Source organism: Phodopus roborovskii, unplaced genomic scaffold (genome assembly GCF_943737965.1).
Source record: "Phodopus roborovskii unplaced genomic scaffold, PHOROB, whole genome shotgun sequence".
Lineage (NCBI taxonomy): Eukaryota > Metazoa > Chordata > Mammalia > Rodentia > Cricetidae > Phodopus > Phodopus roborovskii.
The window spans coordinates 12061406-12087713 of NW_026126448.1; the positions used below are offsets into that span (position 1 = coordinate 12061406).

At 45.4% G+C, this 26308-nt stretch overlaps 1 protein-coding gene across 3 annotated transcripts in view; it reads right to left on the reverse strand.

Annotated features, from left to right (window-relative positions):
• Macf1 (microtubule actin crosslinking factor 1) overlaps window positions 1-11977 on the reverse strand; it is a 312940-nt gene extending 300963 nt beyond the window's left edge. For all 3 annotated transcript variants that reach the window (XM_051188727.1, XM_051188725.1, XM_051188724.1), the window contains exon 1: window positions 11756-11977. In XM_051188727.1, coding sequence (XP_051044684.1) covers window positions 11756-11975 — 220 coding nt within the window. In that variant the 5' untranslated portion in view covers window positions 11976-11977. The remainder of the gene's footprint in view (window positions 1-11755) is intronic.
• Between the last annotated feature and the right edge of the window lie 14331 nt (window positions 11978-26308).

Here is a 26308-nt window from a genome sequence, read left to right on the forward strand (position 1 = left end):
TTAGGCTAAGGTATTTAAGAAATACTTTGGGTTGGGACTGTAGCTCAGTAGTAGAGTACATTTCTTAGCATGCAAGAGACCTTAGTTCAATCCTGGCTCACACAGGCATACCCACTCACATAAATAGTATGCTTGTTTCTCACATCACTTCCTACTCTGTGAGCAGCATTGTTCCCGGAACCAAACTGCATCCCTTTGCCTAAAAAGTCCACGCCCCTCATCTCCATCCACTGAAATTCCACATGAAAGCTCACTCTCAACACATGAAGATATTTCTAACTGACCCTGGCAGAAGTTCTCAGAAATCACAGAACTCTTAATGGGTTGGGAACCTTTAGTCCCAACACTCGGGAGACAGAGGCAGGTGGACCTCTTTGAGTTCAAGGCCAGCCTGGTAAACAAATTGAGTTCTAGGACAGCCAGGGCTGTCACACAGCCTTTAATCCCAGCACTCCCTAGGCACTCTCTGTGAGTGTGAGACCCAGCACAGCCAGCGCTACATAGTGAGAACCTGTCTCAAAAAAAAAAAAAAAAAAAAAAAAAAAAAAAAAAAAAGAAAGAAAGAAAGAATCCAAATCAGCATTTACTCAGTAGTCATGTCCTGAGGCTACTTCCTATGCAGATTGAAAAGACAGGAATGAAAAATCACATCTTCTGCTGACAGCCCTCCCCAGCCTCTAGGAGGCTTACTTCCAACACTTAGAGTTAGCTTACACAGCTCTATTTTCTATGTGTTAACTGATGATTTATAAATACATTTGCTAGTAGGGGTGTGAGTGTGTGTGTGTGTGAGAGAGAGAGAGAGAGAGAGAGAGAGAAAGAGAGAGAGAGAGAGAGAGAGAGAGAGAGAGAGAGAGAGAGAGAGTCAGCTGACTGCTGGCTGCTGTGTCTTTTAGGTTCCCCTAGAGAAGATGGTAGCAGGCATGGCAAGGACTGCTCAATCTTATCTTTTGTTTGGAAGCAAACTACCTGTTTCCAGTCTCTGTCTCAAGAGTCCTGCCTCCAGGTCCAGCCCCTTTCCCCTTTGGCCAGTCCCTTATAAAGTTCTGCCTAGAAACCTAAGTTCTGCCTGAAGTCCGGAAGTCCACTCTGGGGCAACAAGACCTTGCCTGCTCTTGTGCTGCCCTCTTCTGGTGTAGAAGTACAGTGTCCCTCATCTCAAAAGCCTGGATGATGCCAGCCACCCAGGAAGAAGGTTCCCTGCCACCCAGTAGCCCATCACCATAGCAACCCTCAAAATGGTTACCCAGATGGCTGGGTAACCATAGCAACTGGCCAAGTCTCATCACCTTAACTTCTTCCTAGGCCTTCTCCCCTGGCTTCTCAGAGATACTGCCAAAGAATCTCCCATCCTTACTCCAGAGAATAAGAAAAGGACCCCCAAAGAAGCAGCTGTCCCAAAGGAGCTGGAATGCCTCACCTGCCTGGGCCTCTCATGACATAGGGCATCATCCACAGGGTGTGGGAAAACTCCATGAGCCTTGAAGTACTGCACAGATGTTTGCTGCTACTATCTTGCTGCACACTGGAAAGGCAGTGGGTTGCCTTAGGCAGAGCTAACGTCATTCCCAATTTGGCCCCTTACTGGTTGAGAGACCTCAGGCAAGGTACTGAACTCTCCAGGTGTCTGTCTCCTTTACTGTAGAACATCTGCTTGTTAAAGTCCTTTTAACCTTTTGGGTCTGTTGCAGGGTATTTGATCACACTGTATGGAGATACGTCTGTCCTTCCTCACCTGCCTAAGGTTAAACCTTCTGATTGGTTTAATAAAGAGCTGAATGGCCAATAGCTAGGCAATAGAGGAAAGATAGGACTTCTGGGGAGAGAGAGTTACTGGGGGGGGGGAAGAATCTGAGATTTGGCCAGCAAGATGCTGAGGAAGTGGGACTCACAGCACTGAGAAGAGGAAAGGGGCCTAAGCTAAAGCCAAGCTTTCATAATTAAGAAGTCTCTGTGTTTATTTGGGAACTGGCAACCCAAAGGAAAACCAGTTACAGAGGTCCAAACAGCATGTAGCATGCGAAGAAGTGGACCATTGTGGTTAGAAAGGGCCTGGCCCCTCCACCATCTCCCAACCTGTGTGAGTACATCTGTATTCTTTCCCTCTTGAAAGAGCCAAGCCTCATGCTGGGCTATGGTGGCATAGACCTTTAATCACTCGGGAGGCAGAGGCAGGCAGATCTCTGTGAGTTCGAGGCCAGCCTGGCCCACAGAGCAAGTTATAGGAAAACTAGGGCTACATAGAGAAACACTGTCTTGAAAGACAAAACAACAACAACAAAAAAGAGTCAAGCCTCTTTCACACCCTACCACCCTTCCTGCAGGAGCAGGAGAGGGTCTCATCTCCCTGGACAGGGAGGTGGGATTTTTTTGTTTGTTTTTGGGGGGGGTTGTTTGTTTGTGTTTTGGTTTGGTTTGGTTTTTGGTTTTTCCAGATAGGGTCTCCCTGTGAAACAGTCCTGGCTGGCCTGGAACTCACTCTGTAGACTAGACAGGCCTGAAACTCACAAAGATCCACCTGCCTCTGCCTCCCACCAAGTTCTGGGATTGAAGGCCTGTGCTCCCACCACCACCCAGTGGCAATGAGGCTCTTAACACACAAGGCTACAGGCAGTCTTCGTTTCCAGGAAATTGGGGTATTTCTAAAATTGAAAGATGCAGCAAGTTATCTATGAGACTTCCCTCCACTTGAAAGCTTGCCATCCCACACTGCCCCTTCCCCCATAGAAAGCTGTGAAAGGTCAGAAACAGAACCGAGCATTAATCCCCAAGGCCTCAACAGGCTCCACAGTTTGGTGGCCTCTGTTCTTAGGTGAGAACAAGTCCTACATACAGGCTTTTCTCACAGGGCAGAATTCCTTCTCTCTGTCACAGTCAGAGCTGTTACACAGAGAAACCCTGTCTTGAAACACCAAAAAATAAACAAACAAACAAAATTAAAGTAAAGGCACAAGCCTTTAATCCCAGCAGAGGCAAATCAATGAGTTTGAGGCCAGCCTGATCCAGAACTGCCAGAGTTAAACACACACACACACACACACACACACACACAACCCAGTCTCAACAAACCAAAAAGAAAAATAGGCATTATTTTATATAATAGATATATGCTAATTAGTGACATTGAGGGACATATAAAAGTACGCCATTGCCCAAATTTTCCTTTTCAGTAATGGGGACTGAGCCTCAGGCCTTTTGCAGGCTAGGCAAGCAGTCCAACCCCTGAGCTATGTCCCCAGCTGCCTTTTCTACCTTTATTCTGAGACAGAGTTTCACTAAAGTTCCTCAGACTGGCCTTGAACCATGAATCCTCCTGCCTCAGCCTCCTAAGCAGCATACAGGACCCTCAGGCCCATTTCTTAGTTTCTTTTACATAACTGTGGAGGCAGAAGTAGAGATACGGGCACAGTAAGATTCATCATCTTCAAACTTTATTTCTTTTTTTTTTTTCTTTCTTTCTTTTTAAAATTTATTTATTTATTTATTTATTTATTTGTGAGGCAGGGTCTCACTATGTAATTCTGGCTGATCTAAAACTCACTTTGTAGACCAGGCTGTCTCAAATTCACAGAAACCCACCTGCCCATGATTTGCGAGTGTTAGCAATTACAGGCATGTTAAGGTTTGTAATTCTTATTTCTGGGTGGTGGATATTCAGAACACCCCTCTCTACGCTTGTATTTGAAAGTTTCTGGAAAGAGCAAGGGCTTTTGGTTGGGCCTGAAGCCCAGAACTCAAACTCCAAAGAGCACTGTGCCTGTGGGGCTTCAGGAGACACAATGCATACTGATAGTGCTGAACCCTGGCTTCCCCTAAGCTTGCGGAAGAACCCCAGACAAGCTGCTTAGTTGTTCTGTTGCAAATATCGGTGATTTCCCAGGGTTCTGTGAGGATGAAATGGCATGTGTGGCACCTTGGCGCACACCTAGGGCATAGCAGCAGCATTACCAGCATGAGCGCTCAGGAGCTGCCAGGCTGGGTCTGGAGTTCACACCCAACCCCACCTGTGTTCTGTGTTCTTCCATTCCTAACGCCCACCAACTGTTCTCTTTTCATTTCCTTCCCTTCCCGCTGAAGGCAAAGAAGGGAGAGAAAGGATGAAAACAGGTAATGGGTGTGCTCCCCCTCTTCAGGGTGTCCAGGCAAGCTCCTAGTTCTTTTCCAAGTCCCAGATCAAATGCTTTCACTGCTCCGGGTCCCAGATGGGCGGGTGCAAGGGGAGTGCCTCTCCCCTCTGAACTTCTACTAATTTTTCTTCAGCTTAAGTTCAGTACAGCTCTAGCTGCATCCCCACCACTTTCGTGGGCAGGAAGTAGACCCTGAAGCCCAGGCTGAGCCTTGAACAAAGTGGTTAAAGGAATGTTTGTGGAGTCAGCAAGTACAGGGCCAATGAAAGAGGGAGGGGGAAATCAGCACGCCCATAGACCAGTGAGAAAGTGTGTGCAGGAATCAAGGACACTAAGGGGACTGGCCAATATAGATAAAGGGCTACCTGTATGGCAGACATGGGACCACGCAACTTACTCCCATGACTTCACTTAGTTCGCTCTGCAAATCTCTGAAGCAGCTCTCTTGCTCCCTGATTTTTAACAATGAAAATGTGAGGCTCAAGCCATTCCCTTGCATGCATAAATGGAGGAGTAAACATCTGTGGAAATGAGAAATAGAAGGCGTGAGGAGAGCATGCCCAAGACACACTCACTGAGACTCCAAACAGAATCCTCCCCTTGGCCATAAAAAGTGAAAACTTCTGGGGTAGGAGTGAGGCACAGCCCATAACCACTCTTCCAATCACAGGGGTGTCACATCTTCTCTTTAGTATCCTCCTTAGTCCAAGTTGCTGGGAAAGCCCTTTCTGTTCCTACAGCAGAGTCAAGGCAGAGCCACGAATCTGGCCCGCTTCTCACAGACAGCTACCAGCAGGCTATAAGGCCAAACCACATCAGGTCTCAGTTACAGCAACTATGAGAAAAGATGCCAGACAGGCTCAATGTAACACCTAGATGGAGGATACTTAATTCTCACTCACAGATATGGTCATATGTCTGTGAGGTGGAGTACTGTTTGAGTAGAGGCAAATGCAGTCCTAGATCCTATTACAGTCAATTCTTCTAGTGACATCTCATCTCTAAGACATGACAGCCTTCCACAGTCCCCAGAGCATCCAGTCCTTCCTCTGCATTCCTCCAGAACAGACAGCCACAGCCAGACTGCTATTTCTCTGTATTGCCTGGAACTCACCCGAAAAGCATGGTGGGAAACCTATGATGCAAAGACAGGATTGCACCTTGCAATGCAGCATTCACCTCCCTCACCAGCTGGGGTCCCAAAGGGACCCTGAGCCTCAGAGATAGGGCAGCTTGGCTGTCTTTTTTTTTTTTTTTTTTTTTTTTTTTTGCTGCTTGCACAGAATTGTGCCCACGTGGTCAATTTCTATCCCTCCAGCAAATGTGACCCAGATTTGCTTTCAAAGCACTGCAGCTGAGCTGGTGGTGTGTAGCTACAGTTCACTCTGCCCCACTTTCCCAGGCCTCTTCTGCTATTGAAACCAAGCTCCAGGACAGAGCCAGAGACTCACACCACACAGCCAGAAAGAGCAAGAGGAGCTACGAGGAAAAGGAGTCTTCTTGGGTACAAAGCTCCAAAGTGCTCAGAATGAGAAAGATTGCTTGCCCAGGAATATTGGTTCCCAGTAGAATTATTCTTTAAAGTCCTACTTCCTACCCCTAGAGCCCTTGATTCCATCTGTGGCCTGGTCAGAACAAATCATTCCCACCTGCTCTCTCTCTGACAAAGCCTTGGAATGAACAAAAGAAAGCAATAGAAGTGACAAGCTCAGGCCCATTCCTTGCTGACCTAGGAAACAGCTGGCCTCCTGCAGTTTTGGTTGCTAACCAAGTACTAGGAATGACCACATTAAGTGCAGTAATGGGCATGTAAACCCATTCTGTCTGTCCTGATTCTCATTCAGTGGTTGCTGGAAGCAGGTATAACTGCTCCCCTTTTACAGATGAAAATCCATGGGCTAAAGTCATTTGGCTAGATTTCCTGACTCCAGATACAACTGTCCTCATAGCTCCTGGTACATGGTGGGGCTCGATCTTTTTATTGGATGAATGAATGAACGAATGAATGAATCTGTTGTCCTGGAGGAGATATGCATGGACAAAAAAGGAAGAGCAGATGCCCCTCTGTGAAAAGCATGGCACCAGTGTTCTCAGGACTGTCTGCCTACAGTCAGAAAAGCAAGATGGGACTCACGAATATAACAAGGTCCAGTCTGGTGTGGACAATGAACCTGGAAATGAGGAGCTTGAACATAAGATCGAGAAGGGCTAGGAAGAGATGAACTGTCTGGTAGGAGGGATCACAGACAGCTTCCTGGAGGAGGCTATAATATAATGGAGTGGATGTTGAGGACAGCATGTTCTACGATGCTGCCCACCTGGTTAGCCTGAGTTCCTGTGTGCAGCTTTCACAGTGTAATCAATTCCTTTGCATCCTCTCAGCTAGACTGAATCCATGAAGAAAGAACCACATCTCCAGCTATCTTTGAATATCAATGGCAAAAGCAAAAAAGAAAGGGGGAGAGGGGGCAGCATGGGAGGTGGCCGCAGAAAGATTGAGAGTCTGACTTCATAGGGAGAATGTATCTTGAAAAACAGAACAATGGGCAGTCTCCTGCAGGGCTGCAGACATTCAGCTTCAGCTCCCTAAGTTGGCTCACTTTTCTAATTAATCAGAAAGGCATACTTTCCTCTCCCTCTTCCTCCCTGCTGTTGAAGGATGCTTTCCCTAACATGCAGGGCTTCCTGAACTCCCTTACTCTTCCTCTGCGGTCCTCCTCCCCTCTATGTGTCTCCCTGACCTCTAGGCCCACTTAACTCAAACAGCATGGTGATTTTCTCTTTTTCATCCTCCTCCTTTTCCAGGAAGTTGCTGAGATTTGCAGCCTGCCTGCTCTGCAGATTTTCTTGTAGGTTCTAATAAAATTTCCCTCAACCTTAAACACAAAATAAAACAAACTGAACAAAGCTGGGCATGGTGACACATACCTGAAATCTACCTCTTGGTAGGTAGAGCAGAAAGATCAGAATTCAATCTGCTACACAGATTGCTCAAGGCCAGCCTGGGCTATATAAGATTCTGTCTCAAGCAAACAAAAGAAAAACCTAAATATGTGATGTTAGACAGATGAATGAATACCTAATTGATGGGTAGAAGGTGAATCCCTTTGTATCAACCCTGCCCTAGTCCAAACAGGACACTTGACAGGTGTCTTCAAGAAACTAGTCATAACAACTATACAACTCCATATTGCAACAAACATGAATGGTGTCCCCTAGAGTTGTGTGGTTGTAAAACCACATGATGCCCATCTTTGACCATTTTCTTCACCTATTCCACACAGGCTTCAAAGAATAGAATTTTTTTTGTTATTGTCTTATTTTTTTCAAAGCAGGGTTTCTCTGTGTAGTCCTGGCTGTCCTGGAACTTTCTCTGCAGACCAGGCTGGCCTCAATCTCAAGAGATCCTGCTATGGAACATTTCTTTACACTGTGTGAATATATGTTGCTGTGACTGGTTTAATAAAGAAGCTGACTGGCCAATAGCTGAACAGGATAAGGTTAGGCAAGAAAGCCAAATTGAGAATGCTGGGAGGAAAAAGGGTGGAGATGGAGGAGTCACTAGGGAATGCAGAGGGAGCAAGACATGCTGGAGGACAGGTAAAGCCATGAGCCACGTGGCAGAATGTAGATTAATAGAAATGGGTTAGTTTAAGTTGTAAGAACTAGTTAGTAATAAGCCTGAGCTATCAGCCAAGCATTTATAATTGATATTAAGCCTCTGTGTCAGTTATTTGGGAACTTGTGGGTGGGACAGAAAACTCCACTTAAAAGGTCCTCCTGCCTCTACCCTTAAGTGCTGGGACTAATGGCATGTGCTACCTCTGCCCAGCTTAATGTTATCTACCTTGTTAAAATAACCCCCCTCCCTCCCCCTCCCCCCGCCTCAGCTCCCCCACAACTTGTCATTATATCTGTTATTCATTCAAGACAGAGTCAGAGGGGGGAAAACAACTAAAAGGTCTCGGGCGTGGAGTTTAAGGGAGATGCTGAGACAGACTACTGGTTCTCTCCATTTTTGTCCCTGCCTTCTCCTTTTGCCATAGGCCAGAACCTCGAGGCTGCTCCCAGTGGTGACTTGGAGATCACAGCCAGCTATTTAAATTGTCACCTGTACAAGAGTCAGACTGGGCCAGGTTGCCTAAGAAATGGAATAACCTCACACTGAGAGTTACCTAGATCTGTGCTTGCCAATCCTGCGTGACCTCAGGCAAGTCCCCAAGGGCCCAGAGCCTTAGCCTAGCATGAGTCCTAACTAGCTCACCTTTGGAAACCTCTATATAAACCCTAAAGCTCTCACAACTGGCTCTTGGTACATTTCGAAGGGGCTAGACTTGGGGAAATGAGAACAGAGCTGGCTAAGAGGGAGACAAAAGGCAAGAAATAGGTGAGGGAAGGCAGAGGAAGACTGGGCGGCAGCATCCGTGAGCCTGGGAACGCTGCCTTGAGAAGCAGCGCTCTGTGCATAGCACTGGCTTGCCTCTCTCCTCTGCAAAGGGTGACCAGCAGGGAATTCCCATCTGGCCCTTCAACTAAAGGTGGGGTCCTAAGACCTGATCCGGACACTGAAAGGAGTTAGGCACTGGGAATTCTCTACCCTTGATGAGTCCAGTTCTAACAGCTTCCACTTAGCTTCATAACCCAAAACCTGGGGGAGGAGAAAGTTACACTGGACACAGATGCTTCCAGTGTGAGCCTGACTTCACGTCCTCGCGGAAGGCAAACTCTGCTGCAGAGAGCGTCAGAGCATTCAGATTCTCCCAGCACCCACATGTGGGAGTCCCCCCAGAGGCAAGGCTGCCTGTTTCGTTATTCTGGTGGAGCCCCCACATTCTAAAATCGAATGGAGACTTCAGCCAGACTCTAAAGTAGCAGTCTAGCCCAGCTCCGCTGCCTCTCTTCTCTCCTGCTAAAGAAACACACCCAACTGCAGCACGGTTATTTTTAACCACAGCAGTTTCCCCATCTCCAGCCTCATTGGTCCAGCCCCCTCCCCAAGACAGTCATTGGTGATGTCAGGATGCAAAGATCAGTGTGATGCCAGAAGCAAAGCACAGCCTAACACCCACCCAGCCCTTTCTCAGCTGACCTGGTGGGGTCCAGAGGGCCTTTGCCTGATGACTAAACTCCCTTGAATCCCCTTGACTTATTGCCTAGACCAGAATCTTAAACAGCAGGGCCTTCTCGGAGATGACTGTAGCAAAAAAAAAAAAAAAAAAAAAAAAAAAAACTGTCACAAAGCCATCTAGAACTCTGTGTGAGTGATGGAGAATGGGCTAGGAAATATAAGCAAGGAAAAAAAACGATGCATCCACTCTGCCTTCAGAATGAGAGGTCCGTGACTTAGCCCACTTGAGTTATACCCCTACAAGGCTGGGGGCAAGCAAACCCTTCCCTGCATTCTAGGGCCTGCTCCAAACACTGTTATTAGCTGATGTTTCAGGACCAAGACATCTGAAGAGGACTTCTGCCAAGGGCTCCCTTTTGCTCACTGGCAGTTCAAACTGCAGCCTACCTGCAATGCCTCTTTACTGTTGGCTCCTCCAGAGCTCAGCCGCATCTTTCCCGATCCATGAGTCTATATAACCCTCTCCCTTCTAACATCCCGTTACAGCCCACTGTCACATGTTAGCCTTTAAATACTTGTGGTGCTCATTTGGTCGATCACTCCTTTCCTGATGATCTCTAGCATGCATACCTCCCCCCATCACTTCCGCCCCCCACAAGTCACTGAAGGTCAACATATAAAATCAGTCACAGCACTGAATTGCTCACAGTTGTGAGGGAGTGATGGACTCCCTGTGGGTTAACTGCTCTGCTATACAAGGGAACAGAAGGAGAGAAAAGCATGAATATAGGAGTGGAGGAGGAGACACTGGGTACCACTGGGGATGTTAGGACTAGAAGGGCTGATGCCTAAGAGAGGAGAAAGAGTGGCCGACATCTTGCAGAGAAGAAAATTAAAGCCTAGAGGTTTGATCCCACAAGCTGCACACCTTGAAGGTCGAGCTACTGCGAAGTGCTTTGTGGATGGGGGTGGGGGCAGCTGGTAAAGCAGAAGAGATGGAGTGGAGCCTGGTTTGGGGTGGGTCCTTATGCCTTTATCTCACTGGCAACGAGGAAACAGAGATGCTTCTAAGCAGCTGGGTGATAGGAGCACTTCAGAATAAAAGGCTCTGGTGGCCATGTGGAAGGAGGAGGAAAAAACTGATGGAACCAGAGCCACCAGGTAGATAGGGAGGTCCAGGTGAGAGACAATAAAGCAAAGGAGGCAGGGGTGTTATCTGAAGGACACAAAGAAGGCAGCAAGACAGACCTTGACAATGAACTGAAAGCTGATGACGTCACTGAATGTCTGCGCACTTCTGTCTTTCTACCTGCTTGGTGACACCAAAGTCTACTGAGGTGCTGAGCACACATCCAGGAGACAGTTCTGGATGCTGCCCCTGAAGCTGCTCTTTTATTAAGTCAGAACCTAGGCTGAGAGCTGGAGAGAGGCTCAGCGGTTACGAGTATTGGCTATTCTTACATGGGACCCAAATTCAGTTCTAAGCATCCACCAAAGCCTACACTCTTAACCACTGCTGCTTGGAAAAGGCAGACAGGCACCTCCTGATTAGAGGGGGCAGCCCCTAACCCGGGCACTGAGATCCTAGAGAATCTATACACAACCTTCAAAAGGTGACATGAGTAAAATCGCCCCCGCCAAAGAATTCCTTATAATGAAATAACATAACAGAAATCAAAAGTTTTTTTATACCTAATCATGATCATTATAGCACTGTCTAGTCTACTACAGTGAAAGAATAGGACTTAGGAAAACCATGAAATATATATACATAGCCTTTAAAAATAACTATAAAGCGCCAGGCGTTGGTGGCCCATGCCTTTAATCCCAGCACTCAGGAGGCAGAGGCAAGTGAATCTCTGTGAGTTCCAGGCCAGCCTGGTCTATAGAGCTAGTTCCAGGACAGGCTCAAAAGCAATGCAGAAAAACCCTGTCTTGAAAAACCAAAAAAAAAAAAAAAAAACAAAAAACAAAAAAAAAAAAAAAACAAAACAAAACTATAAAGTCTGAGCCAGGCATGGTGGTGTACACCTCGTATCCTAACACTCTAGAGGCAGCCTGATTTACATTTTGAGGCTAGCCTGATCTACAAAGCAAGTAGTAGGCCGCCAGCCAGGGCTACATAGTGAGACCAACTAAGGAAGAAAAAAAAAATAAGTTTAAAAATAACCATAAAATCTGAAATGTAAATCAGAAGCTCTTTTTCAAGGTAAATGAAGAGACAGATCCACACTGGAACATAGGCCAGAAAGGAAAGTAACAAGTATATACATAAAATACAACTGAGTGGGGAAAATCCAGGGGAAAGGTACAGAAATGAGAACAGACCTCATTTGAGCATAGGGGTGGTGGTGGTTTTGGTTTTTTTCCCCTTCAGGTTTCTCTTGAATGTTCTTTCATCATCTCTGCAATAATAATAGTCATCAAAACAATATACTAGATTCTTAGCTGACTTGGCTCTGAGGACCTCTATGCTCTCCACCATGCTGGTGCATACTGGCCCACTCTTCCCTCAACTCACAGCACCCAGCTAGCAAAAGCTCCTGGAGATCTCTCTTACCAGCGACTCTGACCACTGCACGCTCTGCAGGGTCTAGCACCGAATCCTGGCTTTTCCGCTTCTTCTGCTCATGCAGTGGCAGATTCCAGGGCAAGGTGTCCCCAGGGGGACAGGGAGACAGGCTCCCTGACCGCTCACTCCTGTAAGATCGCTCGCTCCGACATGACCTCTCACTCCGACAGGATCGCTCACTGAGCGTTTCTTCGTCTGAGGAAGACATGGTGGGCAAGCAGGGGTAGCCACAGGAAGGACTGGATGTCCAGGGAGAAAGGATCTGGAGGAGAGAGGGAAGAATGTGAACAGAATGAAAGGGTCACACAAGGAACACTGAGACGTGGATCAAGACTCCTGGCCCTGCTACTGACTTGATCTCTTTACCTACCTGAACCTTAGTTTCTTCATTTACAAAACGAAATATGAGGCTGGGTATGGTGGCTCACACCTTTAATCCCAGCACCCAGGAGGCAGAAGCAGGTGCCTCTCTTAGTTCGAGGTCAGCCTGGTCTACAGTGTGAGTTCCAGGACACCAGGGCCACATAGGGAAACCCTTTCTTGAAAAGCCAAACCAAACAAAATAAAATAGAAATAACACATGCCAAGATTAATTCATGGGGCTTGGGGGAAAATTATATTAGGTAGGTAGGTAGACAGACGGACAGACAGACCTATAAGAGCCAACACTTAGAAGGTGGAAGCAGGAGGATCAAGAGTCCAAGGCCAGCCTTGGCAATGTATTGAGTTTAAGGCTATCCTGAGCTACATGAGGTCTTCTTTCAAACAAAACAAAACAAAAAGCCAGGCATGGTGGTTCATGCCTATAATCCCAGTGCTTAAAAAAATAGAGGTGGGAGGAGAGTTGGAGATATGCCTCAGTGACTTATAGCACTGGCTACTCTTCTAGAGGTCCTGAGTTCTATTTTCAGAACTGAACTAGGATCGGATGACCTCTAGCCTCTGCAGGCCAGACATGCACATGGTATATAGGCATTCATACAGCAGTTTAAATGATCACAACATAACAAAATTAATAGTATCTATATATTGGTTTTCAAGACAAGGTTTCTTTGTATAGCTTTGGCTGTTCTGAAACTCATTCTGGCATCAAACTCAGAGATCCACCTGCCTCTGCCTCCCAAGTGCTGGGATTAAAGTAACAATGTTTCTAAAGATGAAAAAAGAGAAAGAGAAAGGAAGGAAGGAAGGAAGGAAGGAAGGAAGGAAGGAAGAAAGAAAGAAAGGAAGAGAAAGCCAGCAGTGAGAGGCAGAGGCAGGCAGATCTCTGTGAATTGGAGGCCAGCCTAGTTTACAGAGTGAGTTTCAGGACAGGCTCTAAAGCAATACAGAAAAACCCTGCCTTGAAAAACAAAACAAAACAAACAAACAAAAAAAAAAAAAAAAGAAGAAGAAGAAGAAGAAAAAAGAGAGAGAGACAAGAGGATCCCTACAAGTAATTTTAAGGTTAGTGTTCATATTGAATACCAGGTCAGCCTGAGATTCAGAGTGTCGAATGAGAGACGGATAAATCTCCCTCCCTACCACCCAATGCTGGGGCTTGAGTCTAGGGCCTTGCACATGCTAGGCAAGGGCTATACCACTGGGTTACAACCCTAGCCCCAAATACCTGTAGATCATAAGCACAATGTAGCTGGATATGGTACACACACTTGTAATACCAGCACTCAGGAGGCTAGGAAGCTGGGGCAGGAAGACTGAGGTCAGTGTCTCCTGGGCTATATTCAAAGACCCAATCTCAAACAAACAAACAAACAAACAAATTTGGGCTATAGAGAGACATGGTTTTGAACACACACTACTCTTGTAGGAGGCCTGACTTCCGATTCTCAGTACCCACTACAGGTAGCTCACAACTACTCATAACTCTAGCTCCAGGATCCAGACACCCTTCTCTGGCCTCTTCAGACACCTGGCTCTCATGCATATATCCATCCATACACATGCATACAGAATTAAAAATAAATTTTTTAGACAAGTATGGCATAACATGCCTGCAATTCCAGGACTCAGGAGGCAGAGGCAGGTAGATCTCTGTGAGTTCAAGACCAGACTGGTCTACATAACAAGTTCCAGGCCAGCCATGGCCACCTAATGAGACACTGCCTAAAAACAAACAAAAATATTGTGTGAATGTTAGTTTCTATTACTTATAGCCAGGCAGAAAAATATCAATTCAAATTCTACTCTATTATTCATTAGCTGTATGACCCCGAAGAAGCCATTTAATCTTGTTATCCTCGACATTTTCACCTGTAAAATGGGGATGATGCCACCATCTAACCTCACCGTGCTGTTTGCAAGAACTAAACAATATCCTTTTATTTGATGCCAGGTATCCAGTAAGCACTCAATATGGAATCTATTATTACATTCCCCTTCTTACCCCCCAGGGATGCTATAAGGATAAAATGGGACAACAGATGGGAAGTAATTTCAAACGCTAATGCACAATCTCAGCAGCAGGAATGAAAAGAGACATGAGCTAGGATAGGTGCAAATTCCTGATTTCTCCAGCACACAGACTAGACACAGCACTAAACCTTAAAGCAAGATAATCCTGGCTGTAAATTCTGGTTCTGTCACTTACAGTTGGTGAGATCAGGGGCAAGTCACTCTACCTCTAGGAGACTCAGCTTCATCATCTGCACAGTGGGGGAAGGGCAATACTTCTTCGAGGATATTTTAAGGACACCGTGAAATGCGAATGTAAACTTAGCTGGTAGCATGTATGTCACACAGCAGGCTTTAGATAAAATATTCATCGGCTCATTCCAAGGGCTGTGTGGGAATACATCACACAGCATGGGGGCAGGGATGATGGGAAGAGACCGTCAGTTTTTCTGGTCAGTTTAGCTAGTGGAGGGAGAGGAGCGGAAACACAATCGTTCCAAGCCAGCTGGGCTCCACCAGCCAGACTGGGCAGCCTTCCCTCACCCAGGCCCAGCTCACTGCCCAGAACCATCTGCTACACATGGCCAACCACCCTGAGGGCTCTCCGAGCCAAGATGATGCATGCCTTCAGCTGTCAACCCTCCGATCAGGACCTAGATCTAGCTCAGGTAAATAGTTCTCTCTGGGCTCCAGAGACCGAGCATGGCAAACTTTCTCTAACGGGGAATATCTGGACACAGGGCTGTGCAGAGCAGGGATGTGGCCTAAATGTCTGGGTTTCTGGCACAGCTCCTCCTAGATTCTGGGAATCTCAGCTTAGAGGCAGCGACACTCTCCCAGATCACTGACATCTGGAGAAACACAGAACTCAGATAACAAAAGAACATCCCACCATGCAGGGGAGGTTCTATGAAGCCCAGGGCAGACAGCAGCCCTGTCAGGACATTCCTGTGTCAGCAATGTGAGGATCTTCCCATGGAACACCAAGGCCCAATCTTACCACCAAAAGAATTTGGAAAGACCCAACGACTGGTACAGCTTTGCCCTTAATCGTAACACTTGACCTCAGTCTTACGATCACCTCCCACCTCTTTTGCCCGGTCTAGTTCTGAAGTGACAGCTCCAACCTCTAGGAAACTCAGGCTGTGCACCCATCCTACCCTCAGCCCTGGACAGGAAACTGCCCCTCCTCTCAGACCACCTGCTTCATTCAAGAGCCGCCCATTCCCCTCCTAGACGCCCATTTTTACTACAAAGGCCCTCAAAAGCAAGGCCTCCTCCGTGAGAAGCCGAGCACTCGGCTTCTACCCGGGTCGGTGACAGTCTTCGACCTCTCACACACACACCTGTGTGACCTCCGGGCTTCCTCCCTACTCCTCAATCACTCCGGTCACTCCACGCGTCCTGGTTGGCAGGAACGCGCGCCCACACCCCCAGTGCATCTCGAAGGTCCCCAGGCCATCTGACCCGGCACCGACAGGCTGCTGCTCTCCCCACCTCGCCTCCACCCCCACGGCGGGGGGAGGGGAGCTCCCCGGAGTCCGTGGCGGCGCGGGTGGGTCCGCGTGCCCGCCGCGCGTGGCTGACAAAGAGAGGGGGACGCGTGACCGAGGATCGGCAGGGCGTCGGTGCCATCGGCCGATCTCGGGAACCCGGAGGCGAGTTTCCCTGCCCGCTCCTGCAGCTCCCTCTCGTGTGTCCCATTTCCCCCAGAAACACGCCTCCCTTTGGCCGGAGCAGCGGCCGCCCGAGGGAACCCCGGCTCCGCGCGCTCCGCACTCCCCGCGCTGCAGGTGCGAGGCCCGCACGGCCGCGGTGCCAGTGCCTGTCAACCCGCTTGCCAGCCGCCCCGGGGCTGGGGTGCGGCCGCCCGGGCTCCAAGCATCGCCGCGAAGGCGGCGGAGGAGCCAGGAGCCCCCCGATGCCGCCCCGCGCCTTACCCTGTGAGCGCGAGAAGGAGGCCGGCGGACGGCTCCGGCGCGGCGGAGGGGAGCGGCTTCCACAATGGCCGAGCTCGCGGCGCCGAGCCCCCCGCCCCCCGCGCCCTAGCGGCGGCGGCTAAAGCGGAGCCCGCGCAGCCGCCCAACTCGCTCCCCACCCCCGGCGCCGGCGCCGCCCCCCCCGCCCGCCCGCCGCGCTCTCCGCCCTGCTCCCCGCCCGCCCGCCCGCCGCGCCCTGCGGATCTGCGGCCCCGCGCCCCTCCGCACTCACCCCGCGTCCCCCGCAGTCCCTCCCCTCGCAACTGCACCGGAGCCGGCGTGGCCAATTCACACCCCTCACTCCCCGCCCTCCGCACCGCCGACCTCTCCGCCCCCAGCCCCGGGGCTGCTCGCTGACCCTGGCCCGCCCCCTTGGAGCTCTTCTCGGCCAGTCCCAGGATGATTCTCCCAGGCTCTGGCTCTCTGCCCGACCGGGCCCAGCACGGCCCGGGTTCTGGAATGACCCTGGCCTGCCCTTCTGCCCACTTCCTCTAAAACCACATTCTGTCACCACTCCTGGGGCTCCTCTTGGAGAAGGCCCTGGGGGAACTGAGTCCAGGAGGGACTAGGAGACTCCATTTCCCAGAGGGGGAAAGGGAAGAGGGAAAGTAGGCCCCAGAAGAGAATCCAGTCTATTAATTGATTGGAGACACTTTAGGCAGCACCTAGCTTGGAAGAAGCTTCTTCCACTCATAAGACGTTTACTGAGCTCCTTCTGCATGCATGAGCTAATGATGGAGGCATGTCTTTTATCCTCCGTGGTGTAGATAAATGAATGTGTCTAGAATGTTTCTGCATTAAAAACAGTCACCAAATGGGTATGTTCTGGTTACTGTGCAAAGAGCTTAACCTGGCCTATGACAGACATAGATTTCTTATCATTCATTCATTCAATCAGTATGTTTTGAATGTCTAGACTCTAGTTACTGAAGATACATATAATGAGGAGATGCATCTAATCCCTACCCAGTGGCCCCAATGGGTTTACAGTTCAGCAGGTGAAACAAAGATCATAAGGCATCCCAAGAGATAACCATTATGGTCTTTCACTTATGAATGCACAACTAAAATCAGATGATTTACTCAAAGGTCCTCCAGGGAGGTAGAGGCAGAGGATCACAACTTCAAAGCCAGCAGAGATTTCTCCAGAAAAACCAAGTCATAGAGAACACAGTGGTGGCACGTGCCTTTAATTCCAGCACTGGGGAGGCAGAGGCAATTGGATCTTTGTGAGTTCGAGGCCAGCCTGGTCTACAGAGTGAGTTCCAGGACAGTCGGGGCTAAACAGTAAAACTTTTAAAAAAGAGACAAATAAACAACACCCCCGCCAAAAAAGACTTGTCTATAAACAAATATAAGAAATAAAGTTCCTGGTTCAGGATATAGCCCTGCACCCATGTCTACACACACAGCACCAAACAAACTCATTGGGTTTAAAACAGCACATGACAGATAAAGAGCAGTTGGACCCAGGGTTAACATCCTTGGCAGCTCCCTTGGCAGCTCCCAACAGGCTACTGGAAACTCCAATTCCAGGGATCTGACAACCTCTTCTGATCTCACTGTGCACATACATACCTCATACATATAAAATGAAATAAATAAATCTAAAAAAGAAGGAATTAAAAACAGAGCCCATGAAGTTGGGAGGGAAAAGTGGGGGGAGCAGGAAAAGAAGCAGGATGGGGGTGGATTTGATCAAGACACATCATGATGATATGCATATATGAAATTCTTTTAAAAAATGTTCCAAGAAATTTAACTAATAATATGGTCAATGATATCCAAAATAAATATCATATTTATTTAGATCATAAAATAATAATAAGTCCTATGAAGCACAGAAACATCCAGCTGAAAGTCATTGTCAATGTAGAAACGAGCGTCCCAGTGCCTGCCCAGTGAGACAGGACTGTGGACACCAAGGGGGTTGGGCAAGCAGAAGACATAGTGAGAGCACAGGGAAACTATTTCCACAGGGGCAGAGTCTCCGTAGACAGGGCCTACTTCAAGGCTCAAGAAGACGAATCCCAGAAACCTGAAAGCCCAGCTTGCCTGGCTAGAGGACATCTAAAGGTTTTCTTCCTCCCAACTGTCAGTGACCTTCCCAAATCTGAGTACTACTCCAATCCTGAATTATTCATGTTGCAAGCTGCCAGAAGGTGGAGCTTCGGGAACCTTCTGGATTCATGACATTCAGCTGTGAATCCCTAGGGCCATGTCCTAGCTCCAACAGTACTACCCTGGGATTGAGCTACTGGTCAAGTTTGCCAAGATGTTTTGCGGCTGGCAGTGGGCCAACGACCTTGGGCTACTGGACTCCAATTCATTTCAGCAATCTTTTGTTGAGGAATACCATGTGCTGGCGAGAGTTTGGGGCTGTTTTGGGAACAGAGAAGTGAATCCAATTGGGCCTTTGTCCTTGAGGACTGTAGAGGTGCCTCAAGACAACTCAGCAGAGATGGGCAGACACTTCAATATGATTGTCTTCCAAAACACCACATCCCATTTCCAAGCAGGTCACTGCTGATTCTCTCAAGTGGACTTGGAATCTCACAGCCCAAGCTACCTAAGCTGAGTCCTCTTGGGAGCTCAGAGGAGCCCAGAACAGTTTCTTACTAACACGACTATAGGGAGTCCTGACTTAGTCCTGCAGCTTGAGCCACATTCCGTTTACACTAGGGGCATGACATCCATTGCACAAAAGTAGTCAAACACTCACTAGGGCCAGACACTGAGCTTTGTGTTTGTGGCTCAAAATAAAATAAAATAAAATAACCAGAAAGTGGAAGGCTCACACAGGTGGATTTCAAGTTTGAGGATAGATAGACAGGGCCATTGAGTCAAACTCTTGTTTATGAATGAATGAATGAATGAATGAATGAATGAATGAATGAGACACGCACAGCCCCTGTGGTTAAACTATTCCCAGTTTGAGAGCAAAGATCGATAAATGGGAGATTACATTTCTGCTTCATTTCTGCAGAGATAGAGGAGTGTAGGGGACCCCAAGAAGAGGTACAGACAGAAAAAGGACTTTCCCAAGAAGATTGAAGCCAAGTAACTTTAAAAAAAGAAAAAACAAAAAGATGTATTTATTATGTATACAGTGTTCCATCTCCATGTATGTCTGCAGGCCAGAAGAGGGAACAGATCTAATTATGGATGGTTGTGAGCTACCATATGGTTGCTGGGAATTGAACTCTGGACCTCTAGAAGAGTAACTAGAGCTCTTAACCACTGAGCCATCTCTCCAGTCTGCTATCTTATTATTGTTCAGAGGTTGCTGGACCTTATTGGACAATAGTTAAAACTGAGCTAAGATAACTCCTTTGTTCCTTAAATTGTCTTGGTCAGATACTTTGTTGCAGAAAGGAGGAAAGTAACTATGGCTCTCTGATCCAGGGTTCTTTTAAGCAGGCCACCCGCCACAAGGCAACTTACAAATAGGCATGAGCCTATTCTAGATGCCTCCTTCCTTGTGCCTCCCTCCATCCCTCCTTGCTTCTCACACAGGGTCTTGTTATACTGCCTAGGCTGACCCCAAACTCACAATCCTCCTGCCTCAAGACCCTGAATGCTAGGATTACCAACATGCCTTATCAGGCACAGCTTCTACATGCATTTTTATGTAAATACTATTGTATTTTTAGGCATTACATCTAGAAATGGTCTTTGGCTGTTTCAAACAGTAAATTAGGTGTGGATCTGAAATTCTAACATTTGAGGTGGGAAAGGCTCTTATCCAAGTATTTCAACCACTATCAATTTACTAACTTTTTGTTTTGAGACAGGATTTCTCTGGGTAACAGCCCTGGCTGTCCTAAAACTCACTTTGCAGACCAGGCTGGTTTTGAATTCACATAGATGTACCTGCCTCTACCTCCTGAGTGCTGGGATTAAAGGTGTGTGCCATTATGCCTATCCAATTTACTAACTTCTTAAATATGAACTTTTCCTTGACATTTTATATATTTATTTATTTGGTTTTTCAAGATTTCTCCGTGTAACATTGGCTGTCCTGGAACTCACTCTGTAGACCAGGATGGCCTTGAACTCACAAAGATCTGCCTGCCTCTGACTCCTGAGTGCTGGGATTAAATCGGTTTGCCACTTCCTGGCTCATATTTTATTTATTTTTTATGTAAATGAGTGTTTTGTCTGCATGTATGTATGTGTACCATGTACATTTAGTGTTCTCAGAGGACAGAAGAGGGCATCAGATCCCCTGGGACTGGAAATACAGACATGAGCTCCCATGTAGGTGCTAGGAGTAGAACATGGATCCTCTCGAAGAGAAGCCAATGCTCTTAGCAAATGAGCCATCCTCCAGCCTCTCCTCCATATTCTATTAGCTATGTATTTCCTTGAGCAAAGGACATTATTATTCAGCAGCAGCAAAGGATGGTTGACTGGTTTCTGGACTTACTGAACTCTCAGGACAAGGAGGGTTAGAAAGACATAAAAGGCTCTGCCCTGAATAGGAAAACAGGATATAAGAAAAAGAATGACCCATATGGTGCAAAGCCTTTATTGCCTCTGGTCGAGACTTCCAACACTGATGTCCTAGAATGATTTCACTCCTGGATGATGAGACTGCAGCCTATGGTTGGTTGGTTTTATGCACTTACTCACATAGCAGCCTGAGATACTATCTAGATTATTCCAGCAGGCTGCAAGCCAGACTCTATCTCTTCTGCTGAAGCCCTAGGGATATCTTCATGTGATAAACATTTACATACATCCGTTTCATATTGGATGTTGGTGAGGGAATGCAAGCCTTGTATGGAAGCACTCAGTGATATGTGATATGTCTAAGATTTTGAATAGCAAAGGATACAATATTCCAGTCTTGGGCTGGGAAAACAAAGGCTGAAATTGTTGCTTCATTTCTTCACAAACTTTGGTTGCTGGCATTTTTTAACTTAACAAGGTGGTGTATATCTGCAACCCCAGTGTTTAGAAATCCAAAGCAGGAGAATCCCAAGTTCTAGGCCAGTCTGGGCTATATAGTGAGGCCTGGCCCTTGATATGCAAAGACATAAATGCTTTGACTGGGGAGATAGCTCAGTAGTTAAAATCACTGGCTGCTCTTCCAGAGAAATTTGGTTCAGTTCCCGGCACCTACAGAGTGGCTCACAACCCTCTGTAACTTCAGTTCCAAGAGCTCCAATACCCTCTTCTGGCCTCTGCAGGCACCAGGCGCACAAGTAGTACACAGACGTACATGCAGATAAAACACCCATACACATAAAAAAAAAAAAAAAATACAAGTCTGTATTTAAAATTAAAAAAGCAAAACAATATACCCAGGTGAAAGGTCTCTTTAGATGACCTTTGAGAACAACAGTCACAATATAAACAAAACATTTACTACTCACAAAGATTCCCCCATGATGGTTAACTTAGTTTTAGTTTTTTAGTTTGAGTAATTTTAAATTTATAGGAAGTTACAATGAGGATCAGGGACCCCATGTACACTTTGTCTATTTGTTCCAGTGGGTATATCTGGTATACCTATAATTCAATACTGCAATTTTTGCAGAACAGAGCAGAGACATACTTCTATGTCCTTTTATCACATTTGGATTCTTTTTTTTTAAATTGAGCTATACATTTTCCCCCACTCCCCTTCCACCCTCCCCTCTCCCGCTTACCTTCCCTTCTGCCCTCCATGCTCCCAATTTACTCAGGAGATCTTGTCTTTTCCCCTTTCTTATGCAGATCTGTGTAGGTCTTTCTTAGGGTCCTCTTTGTTACCTAGGTTCTCCAGGATTGTGGCCTATAGTCTGATTATCCTTTGCTTTATGTCTAATATCCACTTATGAGTGAGTACATATTGTATTTGTCTTTCTGGGTCTGGGTTACCTCACTCAGGATGGCTTTTTCTAGTTCCATTCATTTTCCTGCAAATTCCAAGATGCCATTTTTTTGTTGTTGTTGTTTTTTTTTTTTTTTTTTTTTTTTTTTTTTAACCACTGAGTAATAACTCCATTGTGTAAATGTATCAATTTTCTTTATCCATTCTTCAGTTAGGGGCATCTAAGGTTTTCCAGGTTCTGGCTTGTGGTGATATGTTGTTCATGATTTATTAAAGCCACTGGAGATCAAAATACCAAAGCAGCCATACTAGCTAGCCATAAAAGCCAGGCACATCACCTTTAATCCCAGGATTTAGGAGACAAAGGCAGATGGATCTCACTAAGTTCAAGGCCACCCAGGGCTACATGAGATTGATTCAGCCTAAAAGAGTAACAGAGCTCATGCTTGTAATCCCAGCAGTAGAGAGGTATAAAAGATAGGAGCAGGGTCTTCAGTAGTCAGTTGGATTATTCTCCAACTATGCTAAGGAGAGGCAGCAGTCTGAGTCTTGGTAAGAGACTGCAGAGACAGGATCAGCCATTTCAGTCTGAGATAAGAGCTAGTAGCTTGGCTGCTTTGCTTCTCTGATCTTCGGTTTAAAATTTGAAACCAAATATCTGTCTCTGGGTCTTTTATTTTCCATGTTACACTGGCTATTGGGAATAATGCTGCTATTAACGCAGTTGAACAAATGTCCTTGTGGTGTGAATCCCTTGTGTATTGCTGGGTATTGAGGTAGATTGCCTCCCATTTTCTGAGAAACCACCATACTTATTTCCAAAGTGGCTGTACAAGTTTGCAGTCCCAATGGAAGAGTGTTCCCCTTACTCCACATCCTCTCCAGCATAAGCTGCCACCCCTGTTTTTGATCTTGGCCATTCTGACAGGTGTAAGATGGTATCTCAGAGTTGTTTTGATTTGCATTTCTCTGATGTCTAAGGATATTGAACATTTTCCTAAGTGTCTTTCTGCTATTTGAGATTTCTCTGTTGAAAATTCTCTGTTTAGTTCTATACCATGCTTTTTTATTAGATTATTTTTTGATGTCTAGTTTTTTGATTGACAGCTCAGTCCCTGTCAGACATGGGGTTAATAAAGATCTTTTCCCATTCTGTAGGCTGCTGTTTTGTCTTGTTGACTGACCCTGTACTTTGTTATAGAAACTTCTCAGTTTCAGGAGGTCCCATTTATTAACTGATGCTCTCAGTGTCTGTGCTAGTAGTTTTATATTTAGGAAGTGGCCTCCTGTGCCAATGTGCTCAAGGTTACTTCCCACTTTCTCTACTATCATGTTCAGTGTGATTAGTTTATGTTGAGGTCTTTGATCCATTTGGACTTGAGTTTTATTCATGTTGATAAACATAGATCTATTTGCATTCTTCTAGTTGTTGACATCCAGTTAGGCCAGCACCATTTGCTGAACATGCTTTCTTTTTTCAATTTTATAATTTTAGCTTCTTTATAAAAAAAAAATCAGGTGTTTATAAGTGTGTGTATTGATATTGGGGTCTTCAATTTTATTCCATTGGTCCACCTGTCTGTTTTTATGCCAATACCAAGCTGTTTTTTATTATTGCAGCTCTATAGTAAAGTTTGAAGCCAGATATGGTGATGCCTCCAGAAGTTCCTTTATTGTACAGGACTGTTTTGGCTATCTTGGGTTTTTTTCTTTCCCATATGAAGTTAACTATTGTCCTTTTGTGGTCTGTAAAGAATTTTGCTAGGGATAGCTGCATTGTATTCCTTTTGATAAGATTGCCATTTTTACTAATTGGTCCTACCTATCCAAGGACATGGGAGATTTCCCATTTTCTGATGTCTTCTCCAGTTTCTTTCTTCAAAGACTTAAGTTCTTGTCATACAGGTCTTTCATTTGTTTGGTTAGAGTTGCCCCAAGATATTTTATGTTATTTGTGGCTGTTGTAAAGGGTGATGTTTCTCTGATTTTTTTCTCAGTCCATTTATCATCTGCATATAGGAGAGCTACTGTTTTTTTGTTTTGTTTTGTTTTTTGTTTTTTTTTTTTAGTCAATCTTGTGTCCAGCTACTTTACTGAAGGTGTTTATCAGTGTTTATTATCAGTTGTAAGAGTTCCCTGAAATTTTTAGGATCACTAATGTATACTATCATATCACCAGCAAATAGCAAAAATCTGACTTCTTCTTTACCAATTTTTATCACCTTGATCTGCTTTTGTTGTCTTATTGCTCTAGCTATAACTTTGAGTAGATGTTGAATATATATGGAGAGAGTGGACAGCCTTGTCTTGTTCCTGATTTCAGTGGGATTGCTTTGAATTTCTCTCTATTTAGTTTGATGTTGGCTGTTAGCTTGCTGTATATTGCCTATTATGTTTAGGTATGTTCCTTGTATTCCTGCTCTCTCCAAGACCTTTACTGAAGGCTTTCCATCATCTATTGAGATGATAATTTTTTCATTTGTTTATATGATGGATTACATTGATGTATTTGCATATGTTGAACCATCCCTGTATCTCTGGGATGAATCCTACTTGGTCATGTTGGATGATTTTTCTGATGTGTTCTTGAGTTTAGTTTGCCAGTATTTTTTATTTTTTATTTTTTTTCAGCAATGTTCATGAGGGAGATTGGTCTGTAATTCTTTCTTCATTGTATCTTTGTGTGGTTTGGGTATTAGTGTAACTATAGCCTCATAAAAAGAGTTTAGTAGTGTCCCTTCTACTTCTATCATGTGAAACAATTTGAGGAGTATTGGTTGTTACCAGTGGTTTTCACACCAGCCTGGTCCCAGAGCTGTGTCAGCCCCAAATAACTAACACAGAGATGCTGTTAGGTATAAAGCTGATGGCCTGTTACTAGTGTTTCTTATTGGCTAGCTATGTCTTAAATATTAACCCATTTCTACTAATCTAAGTATTTCCACGTGGTCTTATCTTACTGGAGAGAGGGTCCGGAGTTGTTCTCTCAGTCCTACATTTTGAATCTCATCCTACCTCCTCCGGAATTCCCCTTGTCTCCTAGTCCCACCTATTTTGCTTTCCTATTGGCCAACAGGGCTTTATTCATTAACCAATAAGAGAAACATATTTACAGATTGACATCTCCCATCAATTGGTATTAGTTCTTTTTTGAAATTCTGGTAGAATCTGTCTCTGAAACCATCTGGCCCTGGACTTTTTTAGTTGGGAGACTTTTGAGGATGCTTTCTATCTCCTTAGGACTATTTAACTTGTTTATTGCTCTTGATTTAATTTTGGTATATGGTACTTATCCAGAAAATTGTCCATTTCCTTTAAGTTTTCCAACTTTAGTTTTGACATATAACCTGATGATTCTCTGGATTTCCTCAGAGTCTGTTGTTATGTCCCCCTTTTCATTTCTGATTTTGTTAATTTGGATATTGTCTCTTTGCCTTTTTTGGTTAGTTTGAATAAAGGCTTGTCTAATTTGTTGATTTTCTTGAAGAACCAATTCTTTGTCTCATTGATTCTTTGTATTGTTTTCTTTGTTTCTAGTTTGTTGATTTCACCTCTTAATTTGACTATTTCCTGGCATCTGTTCCTCCTGGGTGAATTTGCTTCTTTTTGTTCTAGAGCTTTCAGGTGTTCTGTTAATTCCCTAGTGTGGGATTTTTCCAGGTTTTTTATGTAGGCATTTAGTGCTATAAACTTTTCTCTTAGCACTGCTTTCACTGTGTCCCATTAGTTTGGGTATGTTGTGCTGTCATTTTCATTGACTTTTAGAAAGTCTTTGATTTTTTTCTTTTATTTTTTTCCTTAATCATTGTTCAAGTTGAGCATTGTTCAATTTCCATGAGTTTATGGGCTTTCTGCAATTAGTGTTGTTATTGAATTCTAACTTTAAACAATGATGATTTGATAAAAATACAGGGGACTATTCTAATTTTTTTTTGTATCTATTGAAGTTTGCTTTGTTACCAAGTATATGGTCAATTTTAGAGAAGGATCCATGAGGTAATGAGAAGAAGGTATATTCTTTTGTGTCCTGGTGGAATGCTCTATAGATGTCTGTTAAGCCCATTTGAGTCATAACAACTGTTAATTCCTTTATTTCTCTGTTAAGTTTCTGTCTGGCAGACCTGTCCAGTGATGAGAGTGGGGTGTTGAAGTCTCCTACTATTAGTGTGTGTGGCTTGATGTGTGATTTAAGCTTTAGTAATGTTTCTTTTACAAATGAGGGTGCCCTTGTATTGGGGACTGTAACATGTAAAATAAAAGATCCAGTGACAGATACTGTTCAAACTTCAAGCTGAAGATCAGAAAAGCAAAGCAGCTGGGACTCTACCTCAGACTGAAATGGCTGAT